The 23,099-nt window shown below is 44.4% G+C and overlaps 1 protein-coding gene across 1 annotated transcript in view; it reads right to left on the bottom strand.

Annotated features, from left to right (window-relative positions):
- Window positions 1-2,792: 2,792 nt before the first annotated feature.
- Window positions 2,793-23,099, bottom strand: part of LOC143527615 (hepatocyte growth factor receptor-like) — a 40,181-nt gene continuing 19,874 nt past the window's right edge. The window contains exons 6-21 of the mRNA XM_077022920.1: window positions 22,292-22,452; window positions 21,626-21,728; window positions 21,345-21,481; window positions 20,922-21,086; window positions 19,752-19,857; window positions 14,746-14,964; window positions 12,511-12,657; window positions 11,210-11,366; window positions 10,735-10,875; window positions 10,086-10,322; window positions 8,193-8,273; window positions 6,568-6,749; window positions 6,330-6,439; window positions 5,975-6,140; window positions 5,240-5,376; window positions 2,793-4,561 (exon numbers count right to left, since the gene is read on the bottom strand). Coding sequence (XP_076879035.1) covers window positions 4,351-4,561; window positions 5,240-5,376; window positions 5,975-6,140; window positions 6,330-6,439; window positions 6,568-6,749; window positions 8,193-8,273; window positions 10,086-10,322; window positions 10,735-10,875; window positions 11,210-11,366; window positions 12,511-12,657; window positions 14,746-14,964; window positions 19,752-19,857; window positions 20,922-21,086; window positions 21,345-21,481; window positions 21,626-21,728; window positions 22,292-22,452 — 2,460 coding nt within the window. The 3' untranslated portion in view covers window positions 2,793-4,350. The remainder of the gene's footprint in view (window positions 4,562-5,239; window positions 5,377-5,974; window positions 6,141-6,329; window positions 6,440-6,567; window positions 6,750-8,192; window positions 8,274-10,085; window positions 10,323-10,734; window positions 10,876-11,209; window positions 11,367-12,510; window positions 12,658-14,745; window positions 14,965-19,751; window positions 19,858-20,921; window positions 21,087-21,344; window positions 21,482-21,625; window positions 21,729-22,291; window positions 22,453-23,099) is intronic.

The raw sequence follows: 23,099 nt of genomic DNA, 5'->3' as shown, positions 1-23,099 counted from the left end.
TGTAATTCTATGTGGGGCTGTAGGATGAAGAGTATACATATATATATATATATATATATATATATGTATACTCTTCATATATATATATATATATATATATATATATATATATATATATATATATGTATACATAAATGTGTGTTTCTAGTAATACATAGTAGTATTTCTTTGTATTTGTATTCCTACTACATAGTGGTGTTATCAAGGTAAAGGCATATGTAAGCACAAGCCGTGTATTCCTTTGTCTCATTCTCTTTACCCTGTTTACAAGGCACATAATCTGCTCACACTGACCCTGCACTTGGGGAGATGTAAGCTCCACAACCATAAATCTAAAACAGGGCCAAAGTTATATGAACGTTCAGTAAAAACAGTTACATCTAAGTCCTTGTACTCAGCTCCCATAATCTATGTCTACAAGGATGGGACATTTTGCCTTTGTAATGATCATTGACTTCTAAACCACAAGATGATTCCAGAGAGACATTTAAAATACATTTATGGTATTTGGTGACTTGAATATTTATTTGCATGGCACTTTGTGTGCTCCCTGGGTATTGATCCCATGACCTTCGTGTTGCTACCTACATGCTCTACCTGGTGAGCAAAAGGAGCTTATCGTATTACTCTTGATAGCTTTTCATAGTTCAGGACTCTGGCTCAAGGGAGCCCTTACCATCTAAGTTTTATCACTGAGGCTTCCAGACACTACATTGCCTTCATCACCCCCTGGGGATGCTACGAATACGTTGAGATTCCATTTGGGCTATCAGATGTTCCTGCAGCATTCCAACAGAGTTGTAATTCCAAAAGAGGGGAGATTTTGGATAGCCTCAGTATTCTGTACCTTAATGAGGTCCTCTGCTATATTTGATGACTATGTGGAAGGGGTCGGTAAAGTCCTCAGAGCTTTCAGCTCAATGGAGAAAACTCAGGCTATAGAGAAACATGACCTTTTCCAACAAGAGGTCAGGTATGTGGGTGGCCTGATGTCTGCCAAATGGGTGAAGATAGACCTTCAGGATTTGGATGCTGTGTTGTCCCTCAATAACAAGACGCCACAAAATGTTGGTGATGGCAGGAAGCCTTTGGGGTTTCTTGGCTAACGCTGATCCTATATACATGAATCCAGTTGAAACACCTACCACACAAAACCAAGAAACTATAGACGCTTTCACATCATGACAACACACACATCCAATCAGCTATTAAGAACAGAACCATGAACAGTGAACCTTCTGGTAAATTTATACCACCAAGCATCAGCATTCTTTACAACAACTGCTGAGGTGGCAAAATTCTGATATGGAAACATATGGCATATATTGCAATATATTTTCATATTCCAAAAATAAGCAGCTTTCTAGGATTTATTTGCATATATTTCTATTTGTTTATATGGTGACTGTCAAATATTTGACAATGTCACATTGCCACACTCTATGGGGAGAAAAACCTTTTGCCACATAACATGGCCAAGAACCATATACTACTGCAAGAAAAGGAAATTTGACTGACACAAAACAACCAATCACAAATCAGTAGGCTATTCTGGCATTACATGTATAAGCAGACAATTTTGAGTCATGGAATCAAGATGCAGGAAGTGTAACACTGATAAAACAGAAAGGCATTCATGGTAAACAACAGTCTAGCACTTCACTTTACAGTATCCATGAGTAATTTAGAGGTGCTGTTAAATCACACAGATGCAATATCAATGTCAGTCTTTTCATTCTCACCCATAATTGCAAACAAGCCAAAAAAAAAACCCTTCACAAAACCCTGCTGCTTCTACTGAGAAAGAACTACAGATGTTAAGGAGCAAGCAGCAAACGGTCCAGGTTATGTGTTCGCTCCAGACAACAAAAACCCTTCACTGATAATGACCTGCCTGTGCTCATACTATCACCTAAACTGCAAAAAAGAAAAAGACAAGAAGATGTCTAGTGACAGACTGGACAGTTTATGTGGTTACTGGATGTACCACAGTATTTGTATGTACAACCTCATAACTGAAATGACCCAGTGATATTTTGGATAGAAATGTACATAGAACAAGGCATAATATGAACACAAGATCTTGAAGTCTGACTGACTGAACGGCACTAAATAAATAAATAAATAAATAAATAAATAAACAAATCAAGAATAAATACCAAAAGCCCTGTTTGTCACTGAGTCATAGGTTGCTTGGTAACAGACACGATGGTGGTTTAGAATATTTGGTAATGTTAATATGCGTAAGATTAAATAAAATAATAATCTGTAATTTGAATTTATGAATAGCAATTCTAGCTTGAAATTTTCGGAGACAAAACATGAATTTTGTGCAATATGGTCACTGATTCCCAGTTATACTGCAGTTCCAAGTTTTCCTTGCTATAGTCCTACTGATTAAGAATTTGATAATTAGCTGACTAGCTGGCATTGAAAGCTGTTGTAATTCATTTAAAAAGGGGGAAAGAAATTGTGTAAAATGCATCAGAATTACAAATGTGCAAAAAACTTATCAATATGGTCCACTAGGGGGCAGCACATCTACTTAAATATCTCACTGAGTAGTCTGTAATTATTCTTTTTTTCACAAGCCACAATTAATGATGACGTTCTGGCACGAGGCCAGTGCTTGTTACTTTGGTTCCTTTGGTTATCCACATTGTTCTTCAAGCCTCGAGCCAACTCTCTTTGTATGAATTCGTTTTCAGTAATATAGCGGAGCCAAGACACCCCCCCCCCCCTCGGTAGAGCCAGAGATAATGAGGTGCAAGTTATAATATTCTAACAATCGTTACTTATGAAGGAAACCTGAAAAGTTGAGTTGTGTTGATACATTTACCTTCTCTTTAACATTTAATTGTCCATTGCCTCACACCCTAAAAGCGAAACCACTAGTTTTTGTTTTGTTTTGAACTTTTTCACATTTCAATAATACATGTTAGATATGGCCAAGAAGCACAGTGCCAGGAGAGAACAGCATGTAACCTTTGTTAAAGCATTTTTGGTCTAAATATTATATCAAGTGGCTATTCTCACCTATGAAGATGGAATGAGGTGTGCTCCTCCTTGGGGAAGGGAATGCTTCAGAAGGTCATGGTAAATGTCCTCAGCCAATGATAGACAACTGACACTATCTCCATTCAAGGAATAAAGGAAATACTTTGATATATTTATTCTGCACATAACCTGATGACAGGTTTTAACAGTCATAGAGACAAAAGAAATACTATTTGCACTATATTTATAAAGAGTGACCTCAGAGAGCCATTTTGTTGGTCGTACAGTACCAGAAAGTGTAACACTACAAGTCAACATATAGGTCATTGCTAATGGAATCCAAACTGCTGCTACATTTTAATGTATTTGAATGATACAAGACTGCAAATCGTGAAGTCTGATATTTTCGCATAAACTATACAAAGAAAAATTGTTTACATCCCTCTTACTGTGCATTTGATGGATTCTGAAATCATGTTGTGCTCCTCTACTGAGACATTAAAATGTAAGTTGACTTCAGAATGTTCACTCATAACTTCATAAAAAACACTAAACCTTCACAAGCTCTTTTTCAGATAATACAATAATGAGCTCATCTATCTGAATCATTTTAATATTCAGAAAAAGAAAAAAAAAACACGTTGAACTAGGTAAGTTTCGATCGGGCTTCACACTAAACCCCGCCATTATTCAGCTGACAGTCCCGTCGTGTTTGGTACAGTTGGAGAGAAAAGATGTCTGAGGTTCCAGAACGGTGCTTTTGTCCAGATTAAAGAGACAGTTCCTGGGGGAGCGAACCACCACAGACGAGTGCATCCAATCAGAATGACTCTGTCTTCTCCCATATGGGTCAGGAGGCCCGGAAAAAGAGTGGTCCCTTTCATCCACATTACATTTGGTATGATTCAGTGTGATCAGACTCTCAACAGTCTGATTGATTTCAATCGTCTGTAGATTTTGTCAAAGCAATCAAAGTATTTTGTTCTAATACGTTTCCACTCAACCTAATGAAAACCCACTCGGATGGAAATGTTTAAACAAAATGGGGGAACCCCGCCTGTGTGCGTCCCGCCTGCTGCAGACGTCGGTTGGTCTCGGCTGGACTGGAGGACAGAGCTGCCTCCACAGCTCCTGCTTCAGAAGGTCCTGCTCGATCTACAATCAGAAAGACAATCCGCCTCCCTTCATGGCCTTCAGCAGAGGCCGTGGGCAGCTTTCCTCCTCTGTACATGGTGCAAACTGTCCCTGGCACAGAGTCCAGTGTCTTTCAGTCTTAGGTGACTAAGAGCACAGCCACAGTCACAGTCTGTCTGTCTCTCCGTTTCTCTGTCTCACCGTCTCTCCGTCTGTCTGTCAGGTGCAGCAGTCCCGGTCCAGCTGGTTCTGAGAGGAGATGAGAGAGGGGTAGGGCGTCATCTTGTCGATGTTGACATACGTGGTGTTCAGGAGGACGTAGTGCTCTCCGCTGAAGCTGGAGAAGATGGCGGAGATACGCGAGGCGAGCTCGGAGAACGTGGGCCGGCGTTCAGGTTTGGGGTGCCAGCACTCGATCATCACGTTGTAGCTGAGAGAGGAAGAGACGAGGAAGACTCAGAACTCCATTCCAGACGTAATCACAAGAACAGAAGCTTAGAGACATGGAAACAATATTAATGTGCACATTACTGTGGTTTCAATTATGGACCTTGTAGCATGGATGCTCCTTAAATTGCACACGCTAATTGCAGTGCAGTCAAAATAAATGAATAAATTTAAATTATTAATCCCAGAAAATTGTATCTCTTTCACTTAGATACACAAAAGACTCCCATCACAAAACAGTTCTTGTCCAGAGCAAAGTGCCCACACATCATGACATTCCATTCTGCTAATCTGCTGAGCAGAAGTGTAGGAGCAGCAGGATTCAGGATGAATGGAGGGAAGGTCTGTAAGATCATTCTGCACCTCCACATGGGAGGAGGTGTTCAACTTATCTGACATTATGTTATCATATAGGAGGTGCTGAGTATGACTGGCCATATCTGAGACTGTGTTATTATAAATGAGGTTCTGCCCCACCTGCTTGTATCTGTTAATCATAGCGCCAGACAGAACAACGGACCACAGCAGACGCTGGTGTGGGAGGGGAGAGTTTAGCTTCAGTAGTCTGTGTGTGTGTGTGTGTGTGTGTGTGTGTGTGTGTGTGTGTGTGTGTGTGTGTGTGTGTGTGTGTGTGTGTGTGTGTGTGTGTGTGTATACGCACAGGGCATCAGGGCAGAACTCTGGCTGAAGCAGTCTTCGGCCTTGCAGGAGAAAGACCGTGATGTCAAAGGTATTAACATCAGAGTAGGGTGGGGCACCTCGGGTCATGAGTTCCCATAGCAGCACACCAAATGACCACTGTGTACACACAAAATGACAGGCCCATTAGAATCTAGCAAGGCAAGCAAACAGCTAAATAAATAAAGCATGGCTTGGGCACAGACTATGAAGGGTTTAGGTCATTCAGTCTGCTAGTACCACAGGAACGAGAACTGGTTCATATGAAGGAACAGAAAACGCCCAGTCTGCACCCAAAAAAACTATCTGTGGGCATTTTTGTGAGGTTTACTGTGAAGCCTGCACATTCTGTCCAAACTGGCTCTAAATGACCTTATTTAAATGACTTTATACATGCCATATCTGTTACACTGTCTTTCATATTAGAAGTGCACTGTCAGTCACACGACTACAGCATGACTTCAATACATAGAGTAAATTGCCCATCCATTCTAGGATCCATTCATTCCAAACTAGGGTAATTTTTTTGACCATGTGGTTCTTTACTGTAAAACACATTCTATTAATGTCATGAATTAAATACAAACAAATTCATGTAGTATCATGAGCTTAAAAGAATTCACACACGTTGAGAGCAGCCTACGAAATATGGCGAAAACACCCTGGCACACAGATGAATGAGCCCTGTGGAGTGATGGGCTCTGTGTGATGCACTCACCACGTCGGACTTGGTGGTGAACTTGTGAGTCTGCAGGCTCTCTAACGCCATCCACTTAACAGGCAGCTTCACTCCACTCTTGTTGTGCACACTGTAGTATTCTTTATCGTACACGTCTCTGGCCAGGCCAAAGTCAGCCACCTTCACCGTGTAGCTCTCATCCAGCCTGCAGGAGAGACCACGAGCGAAGCGAAGCGTTTCAGAACACCACACACACTCTCGGGAACAGCACACGTGTATTTTTTGATCTCATCTTTGAAAGACGGGAATGTGTTTGCACACAGCCGTGACAGAAAATGAAAGCACATGTGAGCACGCGGGAGGCTTCTGTCCGCCGAGGCGCTGAGAGGCTTACATGCAGTTGCGGGCTGCGAGGTCTCGGTGGACAAACTTCTTGCTGGCGAGATACTCCATGCCTCTCGCCACCTGCAGGCCAAAGCCCATGAGGTCCTTCACCGTGGGGCTCTGTAGGTTAACGACAACAGAGAGACCGCTCGGAATGAGGGACAACCCGTAAAAAACCTCCGACCCAAAACACCGTGCTGCCGAAGCAGGCGGGGGAGGCGGGCCGCGGGGACCGTGGCCAGACGTACGTGGCTCTCGTCCCTGATGAAGTTGCGCAGGTCTCCGTGCTTCATGTAGGGCAGCACCACCAGCGGAGAGCCCTCGCTGGGCAGGCAGATGCCCAGCAGGGAGAGCACGTTGGGGTGGCTGAAATCCTTCATGATGATGCCCTCCTTCAGGAACTGAGACACCTCCTCTATATCTGTGATACCTGCACTCACAAGAAAACACATGCATTTTTCCTCTGAAATGTAGAACAGTGCACAAATAGGGGTTTTTCTTGGTGGGCATGAAGCCAAAATTAAAGTGCCTTTTGTTCAGTCAACAAAGGTGAGTATATGGTGTTCAACTATATTAAGGTCTTTATCAGCCAAAAGTGTCAGGAGATAAACTGTTATTGATACATTTGCATTGCTTAATCTAAAGCATCTGTTAAATCCTATTATTCCTACTATGAAATTACATCAGTGCTCACACACGGCTCTGTATGTCACCCATGAGAATAAGCGCATCATCAATGAGACTTAATCTAGTGTGTCATGAACCATTAGTGGATGCTCTCAGGGTCTCTCTGATCCTTCCCGTTTCCTCTTTAATCTATTTAGTAGGGCTTTCACATTTAGAGAAGATTAAACAGCTGTTTGCCTTCCAGTGGGAGCAGAAAATCCAAGAAGCAGAAAGTAAACAGAACCCAGACTCAAAGACCAGGTGCTAGAATTTACCCAGCATCCCCGTAGATGGAAGACTGCTCTAGGCCTGAGTTTTCGTGACTTCGATGGAGGGACTGTGTGAGCTGTGTGAACTAAACTCTGCATTGGTTACTCTCTGCCAGCTACCCAGTTCTCAATACGAACTTTTAATATCCTCTTATTGAAAAAGCATATTTGAATAGCAACACAGTTCCTTAATCAGTTTTGGCTCAGCTCACAATTTCCAGAAGGGAATGAACCCCCACACATTAGAAAAACAATGTTAGTCTGTAGAAGCAAAGAGGAAAGCACCTCTCCAGTGCTAAGCTGCGGTCTCTACAGCGCCCTCTATAAAGCAGAAAGCGGAAGTGCATGAGCACAGGCCTCAGCCTCTGTGATGGACCCAACCATGTTAGTAATATGAGTGAAGGGAAGGATCATGTCATAAACCTAAACATAAATCTAAGGGCTTGGAATGACATGTAACCTGATTACAGGCAACTCTAATGTGATATTGTCACTAAACAGCCCATTCATCATCATCATCTCCACACTTACACTTTACATTTACACTGTCATATTAAAACAGCATTTATTACATATTAGTCTCTCATTTGTGGTTATATTGTGGTCTATGTTTTGGACTTTAAATGTGCAACTGTTGCTAGTTGATTTTCTTTCTCAGTGATGTACCAAGTTCTGTAGCAACACCTCATGGACCACCACACTGTACAGCCTGTGTCATGGGAGGAGACTTGTGGACAACTATGAGCCAATACACTCGTCTCGTGTGGTCTACACTTCAACATAAAACCCTGGAACATTTACAGAAACTGTAGATACCTGGGTCTGCTTATTTGTCTTGAATGAACAGTTTTAAGCATGGCAGTGATACATTACTAGATTAGTGGTTATTTTATAACGAACACACACACACACTCACTCACTCACACACACACACTCACGGTTGAGGGACTTGACCGCACAGTGCTGCTTCTGACCGTCTGGTTCGAGCAGAGTCCCGTGGAACACACAGCCAAAGTGTCCTGCCATTCACAAAGGAGGGGGGGGGGGGGGGGGGGTAAAGAGAAGCCATTAGGACATCAATCCATCAGACCTGCTCTACAGCCCCAGCGAGTGCTCACATGGAAGGTTGTGTTTCGCTGGGCTTTCCATGACCTTTCCATGACCCTGAATGATGGAGACCCCCAAGGCTGGACCAGTGTGGGGACACCACAGCAGTCCACAAGTTCTCCATTTATTCCTCCGTTTCTTTCTTGCTTTCTGGCTCTCCAATCATCTGAGACGAGGTTCTTCTTACTGGACTTTAGAGGTGATGATGATGGTGATGAAAACCTCTCAGTGATAAGGTTCCTGTAATGGAGTGCTTTGTGAGTTCAGACACATGAACAGCATTTCTGCGTGTGTGTTAATCACTGAGGGGTTTGGGCTGGGAGTCATGGTGTGGTCCCGTGTCCATGTGCAGGTGGACACAATTCCTTAGCTGGGCCGTCGTATTCACTCAGAGCAGCTGCCTTACACTTGTTCACTTCAGGCAGCAGCATTTGTCCTGCTCATTTAGTCGGATCAGAAGCGTGAAGAAACACAAAACAACACCGAGACGTTAGGACTCCGTTAACCAAGAGCAGCTTGGCTGTGTTTCTGGCAGGCACGTGGATCCCCCAGAATGCATCACCACCACCACTCTGTTTGCATTTTGTTTTTGAATTCTTCATATAGCAGTGTTTTCTTCTTATTTCAGTTTGGATTTTGTAACTGACCAGTGGCCTTAGTGTTGGGTTACTATAAATAAAAAAAGCCATCAAAAAGTCATTACAGATGACATCACTGACCCTCACTGTCATAGATTAGCATGAAATGCAGCACACTGCACCCATTATGACCGTCTCGAAAAAAGAGGCCGAGTAATAATACCCAAAGGCTGAGTGGGAGTGCTCCCTAAAGCTGCCTGTGCTGTAAGTGAATAGTGAGTAAGGGTTGGGCTGTGGTGTTTTTGGGGTGATGGGTGTAATCTCCCCTCTGAGCTGCTATCACGTCCTCCCAGATGGCAGCCGAGTCAGATTACCATACGGAGCCTCGAGACAGACCAACAATGGAGTTAGGAATTTAACACGGGGGCAAATCACCACGCACCCCAACACACGCACATACACTAATGTATACACCCCAACATTCTCACACACACACACACACACACACACTAGTGTTTCCTCCCCTACTCCCCAACATTCACACACGCACACACACACTAATGTATACACCCCAACATTCACACACACACACACACACACACACACACACACACACACACACACACACACACACACACACACACACACACACACACACACACACACACACACACACACACACACACACACACACACAGGGGCCTGCAGCAGGGTTAGAGGAGGTTGTAGGGAGTTGTGTTCAGTAAAGGGTAAGGGATGGGAACAGCGTGCTCTGCAGAGCCCCACACTAAATCTGCTCCAGCTGAGTTCACACCCCCACTTCTACAGAACAATGGGTAGGAGGGCAATTTTCCATGCAGATACCCCACAGTGTCGCCCCGACCAGACACGTTTTAAATGGTGTCAAATTTCCTAAAAGTTCATTTTAAAATGACTTGCCAAACTTGAAAGTGCAAATTATGTGCATCGATAATTTATGGTGTAAGATTTCATAGCACAGACATAAGAATGTTACAGTGTAATGTGCCAGTGACACTGTGTGTGGCGTGTGCAAAGATATTCATACATACACATGCAGGACACTAAACGATCATGCATGACTAGTCATACTTGATTTAGTGCACACACACACGTATGTTGTCTCACCTCTCCCGATGACCTCGCTGACGTGGAGGAGCAGGTCTTCTCTGGCGATGACCATGTGCTGCACCTCCTTCAGCAGCTCCGGGTGCAGACTGCCCAGGTCGACAGGAGCAGGAGCAGGCAGGAGAGGAGAGGCCAGGTCTCCTTCTGCCACCCCCAGCATGGGCGACAGGTCCAGGTGCATGTGGGGATACAGGGCAGGGCGACACGACTCGCTCTGGGACGTCGGCAAGCTCTGGTCTGCGAAAGCGACAGGCTCAAAAGGTCAAAGGTCAAACACAGGCTCATTAAAGCTGGAGACTACAAGATTGATCTAAATGAACGCGGTCAGTAGGAGGTCAGGTAATTACAACAACTACAAAGTGGGAGGGAACCTGAAACCGGGCTTTACAGATGAGAGGCTGAAGGAGAGAGTCTTTTACTCCACTGAGAAATGAAGCAGAGAGCGAGGGAGAAGGCTGAGGACCGGGGAGGAGGAAGAGGAGGAGGAGGAGAGGAGCTGAGGGCAAAGGTCAGGACAAACTGTGTGTGCTGAGCTCTAGAAAGATCGCTCCCTGTGCCAGAATGATAGAAGCAGCAAAAACTGTTCACAGATCAGCATGAAAGGGCGATTTTTAATTTGAGCAGGAAGCAGCGAAGAAGCAGAACGTACCCTCAAGCAAAGTGGTTCTATAGTCCAGAGACTCGTGAGACACCATTTCATTAGTGGGACTGACGCTCCTCGCGTTTGCCAGCATGTCCAAGTGAGGAATGTGAGCGCGGCCGTCATACCAAACCATCCGCTCAGATACATCTACACGCACATGGGGGGGACGACGAGTTAAAGACAAAGTTAAAAATGCTCCTACAGAATTTGCTGTCCCTCCTCCTGCTGAATGAGACACAGTATTATCAGAGCATCTCTGCAGCACACAAGGCCCTTTAAAGGCGGCCACGTGTTCTCATTCAGAACTAATCACAATGATTTATGAAGCTGACGTCCAGCAACAAAACTGCAGTTTGAGCCACAAGTGGATCGTCCCTGGCAAAGAAGAAGAGCACGCACGCACGCACACGCACGCACACGCACACACACACACACACACACACACACACACACACACACACACACACACACACTTGCATACCATCAATGTGCTTCTTCCTCTTGATCCAGGCAAACAGTGCAAGCGGCATGAGCAGCAGGAGGGACACACACACCACACCAGTGACCAACGGCCTGTAGTCCTGCTCCTGCGCCAGAACTACACGTCCCAGAATCACAGAGGATGAGGCCTGCATCCACTGAAACATAAACAGAAAAGCAGCACGATGTAATACACACCAGCCGTGTCATCAGAAATTTTGGATGTCACCCATGCTTTCACCGTTCATGTTCTCCTGACCGCAGGACCACTATTCCTGGACCTTTTTTCGGGGGTAATGCCCGCAATTCAGCAGTGACTTTGAAATGTAAACGTTTAGCAACACTGCTGTGCCTCCTAAATCTGAACCAGCCAAAACCAGTTAACATGCCTCTGCAATGTTGGTGTTGATGTGGTGTTGAGATCGGCCCATCACGCAAATAATATCCAGTCAGCAGTTTACACACGAGAGCTTCAGTCTGTGACTGTAGTGTAACTGTATACACACAAAATACACACACATGATGTATATGTACCCAGTGGAATAAGGAGCAGTGCATGTAGACACACCCATGATTTATTCGAATAAACTGTGTGGTGGGTGTACAGAGTGTGGAAGACTCCAAGCTCAGAAAAGCCCCACTGCCTTTAAGCCTCTGCCACAAACTTGCACGTCAGTTTTACATTTCAGGTTTTATGAAACACGTTTAGGTTCAGTCCACAAACCTAAGTCCATCTGCCAGAGAACGAAGAGGAAGCATTCGATAGCACAGCAATAAGCACCAGAGCGTCAACAGTCCGGCCGCACGAGAGCCAGCGGGTGGGGAAATTGGATCCCAGATAGAGCCCCTCTCACATGGAGGGTTATTAAGGCGGAGATGAGCTTTCTCGCTGGGCTTGGGTTAGGCTAGAGCCCCACGGCACGCGCTCACCGTCCGTCTCGCCTTGACAGATAAGCACGTTACACTTATATTTGCTCAGTGTTAGACTCGTCGGATCAAGATAATCTGGGCCCGGCGGCCAGACGAGGAACTGTGCTTAATGCTGGTGGGAGCTGACGGTGGCTGGAGAGGAAATGTAAGGTGTCTTATCAGTGTTGGGTTCTGCTTCATAAAATAACAATAAAAGGGCAGAAAGAGGATTAATCCTATCTAATATGATCCTGCACAACAAGGCCTATGAGAAAATGTGACCGCAGACCTAATCAGGCAATCACATCCTGCTACTGCTCAGGTAGGGTAAGGGGTGGAGTGGGGTGAAGAGAGAGAGAGAGAGAGAGAGAATGAACAGAGTGCTTCTCTGACCTCCACCTCCAGCTCACTGGTGGCAGTCTGGAGCTCGGAGGGCACGGTACACTCCAGAGTGTTCCCCACCAGGGTGACACTCTCACAGGAGCGGTTAGACACGCGCAACACCTCTCCCTTCACAGCCTCCACATCCACACGAGGAACCTGCACACACACACACAAACATACACACACACACACACACACACAGATGCAGAGAGACAGTTAGTCACGGAGAGACGAGAGGAAAGAGGAAAAGGGAGGGAGATTTGAGATATGAACAACTGCACCGGACTCAGTATTTACGATTAACTTCTGCTCTAAAACTGAACATAAGGTAAGTGTCACACCTACTGCCATCACTGCTCGGTCACCTGCAGACCCGGTGGTTGGTGATAAGGACTCCATTTCCCAGGAGACATTGGAAGGACTCCCCACGTTCATCATTCCCTTCATCCAATCACAATCCTGATTGTTGTACAATCCTCTAAGCTGTACAACTGAGTACTGAACTGTTTTCACCTGTCTCTCATTATTCAATTGTATTTAAGACTTAACTGTAAAGTACTGCCATCTGTGGTTTATTGCATGTTCTCTTCTGTTTTGATCTATTCTGTTTATGACCCTGTTCATCTTTTTTGACCCTCTTACGAAGTCCTCTTTGGTTTGGTTGCCTGTTACTTGTTGTATTTTTTTGGATTATGACTTTGGACTGTTTTCATGACATTTTATGAAATTACCTTTTTGAGAAACAAGAAACTTAAATACAGAACATAGTTTTAAAATCCACGAGCATCTGGATTTCTACTTTAAGTATAACAGGAAGACATTGTAGATTAAATGACACTATACACCAAACTCAGACAGACAAAGAGAACCTGAGATAGAGAAAGAGCAGGGCAAATGGAGGATGATAGAGAGAGAGAGAGAGAGAGAGAGAGAGAGAGAGAGAGAGAGAGAGAGAGAGAGAGAGAGAGAGAGAGAGAGAGAGAGAGAGGGGGGGGGGGGGAGGGAGACAGAAAGAGAAAGAGAGTAGAAGGCAATAAAGAGAATGATCACATTCCTTGCCTGACAGCCTGGGCTTTACAGATTGGACACACAGTTCACTTCTGCACCTGTTCCCACATAGTACAGATCAGCCAGAGACCCGATAGGAACAGACACACAGGCACACTCAGACGCACACACGCGCATACACACGTGCCATGTGTGTATGCACACTCACAAACAGATTTCTAATGGTGCGTCCAAAAATTCATTCATTTATCTTCACCATAATTGCCTTATACAGCACAGAAAGCATTCTGCCATCTTTCTTGCATTAGTGGTTTTAGGGCCACACTGATGGTGCAGTGAGGTTACTGTCATAATGTACTCTTACGAAGAAGAAGAAGAACTCTCCTGATGTGTACAATCTAGGCACATTTACAATCTTCGTGATGCTAATCGTGTCCTGCAACATATAAGTTCAAGCTGCCAAGTTCAATTTTGATTTCCATAAACAGAACCCTGGAATTTAGCAACTCATGTAAAACAAAGAAATTACATACAATACAAATTACATACAAATACCCAATGGCGTGATAGTGCAAGTTAATTCAATTGAGAAATAAATGAAAACTGGTTTAATTCCCATTACTGTTTAATGTGACCAGTCAGTGCACATGATCATTTGGTCCTGTGCGTGAGTTTACACATGCATGCGTGTGTGCGGCTTTAAGGTCCAGTGTGGTGTGGAAGATTCTGGATTATGAGTTCTCATGACCCCCCAACTAATGACAGCTGTTGGGGGGGTCACTAAGAGACACAGAAAAACAGAAAATTCACTTGTGTTGTCATTGTTAAAATTGTTCAGTTTTTACCCCGTTTCCCTTGCTAATGCAAAGAATCTCACCATTAATGTGTGAAAGGCTGGGAGCGTTAGGTGCTCAGAACAATGAGGCTGATGGAGAGAATATGGAGGGGAGAGCGTGAGGAGAACTGCAGGGGAAACACACCCCTTAACTTCCTGTTTGGTCTCACTATTGTTTCCTTCCACTTCACTGAGTGCAGAGAAACAAGCTGCATTTGTCTACATGTGTGGTTGTGTGTCTCCATGTAACGTCACGTTATTAAGAATGTGATGGTATAGCAAACCTCGTGTGTGTGTGTGTGTGTGTGTGTGTGTGTGTGTGTGTGTGTGTGTGTGTGTGTGAGCTTTTAAGTCTGCAGAATCCCTGGGGGCAGCCGGTGGCGTGTGTCTGACCCTCTTACCTTGATCTCCAGCACACTCTTACTGCCTCTGGGGGTGAGCGTGGGCTTCTGAAACTCCTCAAACTTGGGGTCCTCCACGTAGGTCAGATCATACTGCTGCGTGGAGAAGCCGTCAAGCATGAACTTCATCTTGGTTGCGACCGGAGGCTGGACGTTCAGGCCTTTCAGGGAGGGAGTGATGCAGACGATGGCCAGCTTGTCTTCACCCTGCGTACAGGTCTGAGTGTGGAAAGCACAAACGTTCACGTCAGGCTACGTCCTCTGGTCCTGTGCCAAAACCCTGCGCACACCCTCTCACCCTCTCACTCTTCACGTCAGCGTACGTCAGCACACACAAATTCAGTTCTTTTGCAAAGCAACGTGTTCTACAGATATTTGGCATTCAGAACTTTCTGCAGTGTCGTTCAACTGAAATGTGTCCTTTACATTTTAATGGAGACTCATAGCAGCTCTTGGTGATAACTCACTGGGCCAGTACAAGAGCTGACATTTATTAGTCCGCCTAGAAGACACTGCAGTCAGATGGTGGGCTTCATTTACAACTCAAAGGAGTCATACCAGAGCACCAGCTCCTGCCCAAAGCGTGCTGCTCTGACATTTTGACATTTTTCATACCGACTTCATATAAGGGAGCCTCAGGATACTTCTGCACACGGCACACATTCCACAGCCACCGAAGTGCCCAACGCTCACAGGTTACCAAAATAATGCTGCATTAAATCAAACATGCAATATGCAGTACAGTGGAACCATATGAGCCATTTTGCTTCGGCTGTGTCAGCATGCAGTATATAATGTTCAGGAAAAGTGAACAGGGCTCCTTTGTGATTGTGGGGGTCTGAATCCGCGCATTGTGTGAGTTAGGACTCGGAGGCCCAGCAGATGCCAGCGATGACTCCATCTCTTGGCAGCTCTCTCCAGCCCATCGTGTCTCCTATCTGTGTCCCCTCGGCCCCGTAAGTGCCCTGGACGGTGAGTGGCTGTTTTGCTTTAGGACTGTCTTCTACCCCATCTGTCCTCCTTGATGTAAATGCTTGTGTTCGTGATGCAGCCCTGGAGCGTGAAACACATCCCTGAACCTTTGATGGAGTTATTTACAAATACGTGGGTCGAGTGATGTCTGCTAGCCTGTGTGGTCATAACCACTGATGTAGTATATTTAACTTATGCACCAGAGAGGAAACATGGCCCTGAGAAAGAGAGAGAGAGAGAGAAAGAGAGAGAGAGAGAGAGAGAGAGAGAGAGAGAGAGAGAGAGAGAGAGAGAGAGAGAGAGAGAGAGAGAGAGAGAGAGAGAGAGAGAGACCTGACTATAACTGATCCAGTCTGGAGTCTGAGCGCTCCCAGACACTTTGTAATAAGAGGGAAAGTCATGGAAGGCATGGGGAAAGATTAAACAAAATGTTCGTCTAATGTAAAAAAGGTAATTTCAAGAACATTTTAAGTCTTTCTGGGCAAACATTAAACAGTTTGAAGAACATTCTGTAGCAATATTCATTTTTTACCTAAACCACATTGATGAGTTTTAAAAAACGTCTGTTAACTTTAACTTTATAATTGTTATTGCCTTGATCATTACTATACAATCAACACTATTAAAACCATCTGACCATTTCCCACATGTGTCTTACATACAGATTAGCCACCGTTCTGAAGCCCTGTTACTGTCCCTGTCAACAGCTTCACCATACTCCCCTCACCATGTCCTGATGAGGGCAAACACAAAGTGCTCATCACATTCATTTACACACACACACACACACACACACACACACACACACACACACACACACGCATGATGCACATGCGCACTGACACACACGCAAACACACATGCACATACACACACACACACACACGCAAACACACACACGCACACACACACACACACACACACACACACACACTCTCTCTCTCTCTCTCTCTCTCTCTCCATAAATGAAATGGTCTTACAGGAAAATAAGCACCAGGAAGTGAACATCTTGCAAATTACAAGTTGAATGAGGAAAATGTATCTAAATTAGTGGTGGGTTATTATCGGCGTTAACGGCATTCGATAATGTGATACTCTTATCGGGCGATATAAAAATTATCGCCCTTAATCTGTTCTTAAAGTTGGGTTGGGAGCTGGGTCAAAATGGGTAAGCAAACTATGATGACTTTCACCTTGATAGTTTAGCTCGGGTGTATTCCTAACCAAATTGCACAGTAGGTGCGAGAACGAGTTTTCAAACCAGTGAATTACAACAACAAATCGCACATGTGCTTACATGGATGCAGCCACGAAGCCGCCAGGTTTGCTTCATGGAAAATTCATTTTTAAGAAGCTTCCTAATGGAGAAATTGACTAAAGTTGTTTGCACCTTATGCAACTCAGAATTAGGTTATTGTAGGAGTTCTACCAGTCTGAAGTACCATTTAAATGCAAAGCACCCGTTTGCTAATGCTGCTGACGCTGGGTCAAGCACTGATGCAGCCCAGGGGAAGAGTCGCCACCGCCAAAAACAGGTTAAATGTACTAAATGTTGGCTTCCATTTCAGATCTCATGTTTAGCTGAATAAACATGTTATCAACCCCTTTTAATGTACAGTATGTAGGCTTACAAATTAGTGTTTGACTGAAAATGCCCTCTTAAAGTATGTAGGCATACAGTACTATTTTCATGTATAACTGAATAAACCGTTGAACACGAGTAGCCTACATTTTATTGAGCATGTATTTTTTCTTCAAGTATCAAAGTAGAACAGCTTTCTCAAGCAGTCATTGATGCATTTTGGAAACAGGAGATGAGCCCCTGGTCTAATGCACCCTCTGTATTAAGAAACCCTATATCAAATACTTTTAGTAGCACGCATATTCTGAATGAGCCATTTTAATCTAGATTAATCTAGATTAATTTCAAGATTTCAGTGAGATTAATCTAGATTAAAAAATTAATCTATGTCCACCCCTAATCTAAATGCAACATTAGATTGTCAGAATGAGATTAAATATCAAGGAATGTCAATAACAGTTCAGGAGACACTGTAAACTAACCTGTATGCACAAAATAACAATACTGCAGATAGCACGTTCCTCCAGAAGTATACCATTAACACGGAGTCAGCAATAACAGCCATTAGACTAAAGTTAACTTTCGTGTTAATCTGCAGAAGAAGGCGGTTGCAAATGGACAGAAATGAACAAAACAAAGGACAAAGACATAAAAGAACCAAACCAAACAGAACAGAACCACACGGCGCTCTGTGCAACGCCACTGAGGGGACATCTGGGACGCAAAGCTTTAACATCCATCATGGACGCGTCATACCGAGGAAATTAGAGCAGACCAGGCTGCCTCCTCTTCTTCATGTAGTTCATGGAAGGGCTGAGAAAGGTGGCGTTGCCTTATAATGTATGGGATATAGTACATTTTAAATCCATAAAACGTAGCACCCTACAAAGGCTTCTGATGCATAATAGAGGCCTGTAGTCACCGTGAGTGGATAAAAAATACATGACCTCTTACACCACGCGGACAGGTGATCAGCTTTATCTCCCAGATGATTCCTACCTTAGGCAGCACGATGTTGTCTGTTAACATCCATTTATGTTCACTGTAAAGCCTAGAGAGAGGCTCCACCCTGGGATTAGATAGTGGTGGCAGATATGGAGGAAAGATCCTGAGATTCCCCCCCACTGATTTTGCTGAAGTCCATGATTCTGCTCCTTTACTCTCACTCAGTTTTGTCTCTGGGGGATTCTCCTGTGTGTAATTATGATAGGATGCAAAGCTCATTGATGGTTTGTGAGGATCCACAGAGCTCCTGTTCTCCAGATGCACGAGAGGTTTGTCAGTGACCAGAACAAGGCTCCAGCCCACAAGAAAGAAACCCAAGACTCCAAACCGCATTTCTGTTTCCGCCATCGTTGAAGCGACCTCAGCATAAAGCATGACAGGTCTCCTCAGGTTACGCCACTGAGGCAGACTTAGTGCAACTCAGACTCAAGGCAGGAAAAGCTTTTCTACACAGATTCCCAATAAAATCTCAACAATAAACCACTTGTTCTTTATAATTCAGGACTACAGTACTGAATTCCTTATAGTTTACAGTTAGGAATGTACAGTGTAACAGCTGGGAAGTCATTTGAAAGATTCTAATCTTTGTAGTTCATAATGCATGGAATCACAACATGTGATCTACTTATCGTTTAAGTATCGTTTGCTGTATTAGAAACAAAAGCTTCAGACTGGAGTGTTTCAGTGAGAAGACCAAATGCACATTTTTAATGCTTCAGGTCAATCTGTCCAGCAACACTAATATGTACTCAGTCATAACTGCCATGGTGTGCATGAAAGGGTGTGTGTGACATATTGTGTGTTTGTGTGTGTGTGTGTGTGTGTGTGTGTGTGTGTGTGTGTGTGTGTGAGTGAGAGAGAGAGAGAGAGAGAGAAAGAGAGAGAGAGAGAGAGAGAGAGAGAGAGAGAGAGAGAGAACTGAATGTGTGTCCCAACATATATTGATGGATTTGCTGTTTATTTTATTCTAGCAACAGGCTCACATTGTGTTTATGATCTCTTCCATTACCAGCTTGAGGACCTCACATCAAGTGTTTGTGTAGTGTACAGGTAATCACAGTCAACGACATTAACGCAAAAATACACTGATCTAAATATAACAAAGAAGAAATGTGAAATAAAGCATGTTAAAATATATAAAATAATGATTTCTTTGTTCCAGAGTTGTTTTTGTAGCACCTTGAGAAGCTGCAGAGATCCTGTGAGACACTGGTGAGATATGAGGAGAACAAACAGGTTGTGCTCCACACTGGGAGCTGAAGGTGCTGACTGGGTGGAGAGCTACGTGTGGCTTTTCCATCTGCGCTCCACATCTGCAGCTCCTGCACGTTCTTCTCCTTCACGCTAAGAGCTCTTTCCCCAACACTGGGATTGATGACTATAGCACCTGGGAGACGTGGGCCATGGGGGGTTTGATGGTGTGTGGGTGCAGTGAAACACGCACTCACCACGTAAACCTCTTTGTCCTTGTTGAAGGGAGGACCAGTGAGGACCATCTGAGGCTGCATGGCTGAGTGGAGGTAGACGCCCGCCGCTATTACTGTGCTGCCTCCGCTGTAGGCATGTACACACACACACACACACACACACACACACACACACACACACACACACACACACACACACACTGCTATTACTGTGCTGCCTCCGCTGTAGGCATGTACACACACACACACACACACACACACACCACACACACACTGCTATTACTGTGCTGCCTCTGCTGTAGGCATGTACACACACACACACACACACACACACACACACACACACACACACACACACACACACTGCTATTACTGTGCTGCCTCCGCTGTAGGCATGTACACACACACACACACACACACACACACACTCACACACACCGCTATTACTGTGCTGCCTCCGCTGTAGGCATGTACACACACACACACACACACACACACACACACACACACACACACACACACACACACACACACACACACACACACACTGCTATTACTGTGCTGCCTCTGCTATAGGCATGTACACACACACACACACACACCGCTTTTACTGTGCTGCCTCCAATGTAGGCATGTACACACACACACACACACACACACACCCCGGTATTTCCGCGCTGCCTCCGCTGTAGGCATGTACACACACACACACACACACACACACACACACCGCTATTACTGTGCTGCCTCCGCTGTAGTCATGTACACACACACACACACATATAAACACAATGTCTAGTAACAGCCACAGTGTAATGTATCCCAGTGCTGAAATCTTTCATTTCTCTTCAATGACCCACTCACTCTCTTTTTCATTCAGCTTCCCTGTTTTTCTTTCTCTGTTTCCCAGAATTCTTGGTCATTTCCCCTGTTGTAACTCCATCCAACAAATCCTGCCCTGTTCATTGTGATATATCTCTCCTACACCTCTGCTTCTCTCTCTGCACACAGTATTCCCCTCCCACACAGCCACGCAGCCTCTGTGATGTCAATCATCTGCATGTTCTTGCTATCACTTCCAGCCCTGAGCCTGAGATGTCGCTGCTGACTCTGTTGCCCTGATGATGGTTGTCAACCGAAATGCCAGCCTGTGTGTGAGTGTCTGCAGCGGGAGTGGAGTGTGGGCTCCACCTGATGAAGGAGCGCGTGGGTTGGACCCGGTGGATGAGAGGGTCCTTGTTGTAGGTGTAGATGGCAGGAGCTTCATGTATCACTCCATCCATATGCAGCTTCACCCTGTGCTGGGAGGGTGAGTCTTGAGACGGAGTCTGACACGTCAGCATGTTGGGCAATTCACTGGAGGCAACACACACACACACACACACACACACACACACACACACACACACACACACACACACACACACACACACACACAAAACGATGTTTGTCAAAACTTGCCCAAATCCTTAGTAACTAGAATCCCAAGTAACTTCAACAAAGCAGGAGACAGCTGCACCCCACAATTATACTGATGTAGTAACAAATGACAGACTCCTGCTCATCATGTCTGATGTTATTACCCGTTTCTGTGTTTGCAGGTGTGTGATTCACCTCTGAAGCTCACAGGTGGAACTTCCAATCGTAACCTTCCTTGAGCTTCCACTGTTCAGGTAGGAGCCCCTGATGGTCAGCCTGGTTCCCCCAGATTTGGGCCCAAACTCAGGGAAGATTCCTTTAATCACAGGGTTCTGAATATACAAAATATTATATGGAATAATCACCAGGTTCACTGAAAAACGATCTAATCATGTGCAGACATACTTGAAAATGCAACTCGGCGTATGTAGGGTTGAACATTGTTCTGTGAAGAGACTTTTCCTTTGGTTTCTTACCACGAATGAGAAGCCCTTGATCTGCCCCTCCTCCTTCCCACTGTGCACTCTGACCCAGCTTTTGGAGTTGGACATGTTCACATGATCCAGGCCACAAACCAACCTGAACACAAAGACAAAAAACATCTCACACAACTCAGACAATAAACAAGCTGGTAGAGTAAGAAGAGTAAGTAGACTAGTGTGAGCCAAGCTAATTTATTAATTAGACCCATACTAGGCACTATACCCCCCCCCCCCCCACAACAACAATGAGATGGCTGTGGAGTGTTGCTGTAGGGAATGACAGTAGGTAGTGAGACTTTGGCGTATGTGGGTTAAGTTTGTTGGGTACAAACTGACAATCTGCAACATGCAAAGCTTTCTGTGGCCGGCTCACTATGAAGAGAGTGTGACATATTGTCCTTCTGATATCACGAGTGACACCGTCTTTGGGGTGAACGCACTAATCAGTTACTTCATCTCTGCAGATGGACAGTTATGGGTTTTTATGGGTTGCACAGAGACAGATGCACAATTCTTTCATTCAGAAGGAATGAGATAAATTTGCAAAATACTTTGAGGTAGGCTTCCCTAAAAAAAAAAAAAATCAGAGTCTGATGGATAATGAGTTACACACAGTTAACGAGTAATCTGGCCTCATGCCATTATCTCCCAGTAACTTACCTGTGATTGCTACTGTCCTTCTTGCTCAGCTTGCATTTCATTCCAGCCACCTGAACCTCTATAAGTTTGCCATCAAAGCGCTCTTTCTTACTGAAGCCAAAGTTCTTGCCACAGATGGTGATGTTGGTGTGGCCTTTCAGTGGGGCGGTGGCAGGAAAGACCTACAGGAAATAAGAGAAACCTCTATTCACCTCTGTTCACTTCTGTAAATGAGTTCTTGTTATCTAGTGCAGTACAAGCCACTTGTACGTCCAAAAGGTTGGTAGTTCATTATAATTAATTGGCACTGCGGAGCAGCTGATTCAAATATGGGGACAACTCATTGCATAAAGATCAAAGAGTTTGCCAAACACTGATAGAAATATCAGCATGTGTTGCACAGTATGTTTTTTTAATTCACTTCATGAAAATGACCTTACCAGTGGCCACCGGCAAATCAGTAAATGCCATTGCAAATTTAGCAACACACAGATGATCTCTAGGTGTTTCACCTGAAAAAGTTGACTATTGCAAAGTGAAAACACAATTTATTAAAAAGAAACATTATGACACAATCTAAATGCCATTTAGATTAACATTACCCTATATTTAGGTTTAATTGCAACCTTTAAATAGGTTAAGAGTTCTCTAAAATTCCTCCATCAGGTTTCTCTACAAAATACCACAACATTTAAAGCAGCCAAAATCAATGAAGGTCAGGGCTTCATTTATGTGCATTTTACCTTAGAAAGCACTAATTATATTAGACTGATGCTAGTGGCCACTTTGTAACCATGGCAATATTGCCTGTAGCTGACCAGTAGCAAGG

This window comes from Brachyhypopomus gauderio, chromosome 11, assembly GCF_052324685.1.
Source record: "Brachyhypopomus gauderio isolate BG-103 chromosome 11, BGAUD_0.2, whole genome shotgun sequence".
Lineage (NCBI taxonomy): Eukaryota > Metazoa > Chordata > Actinopteri > Gymnotiformes > Hypopomidae > Brachyhypopomus > Brachyhypopomus gauderio.
Note: the sequence above shows the minus strand (reverse complement) of the source record. Positions and strands in the feature narration are given on the sequence as shown.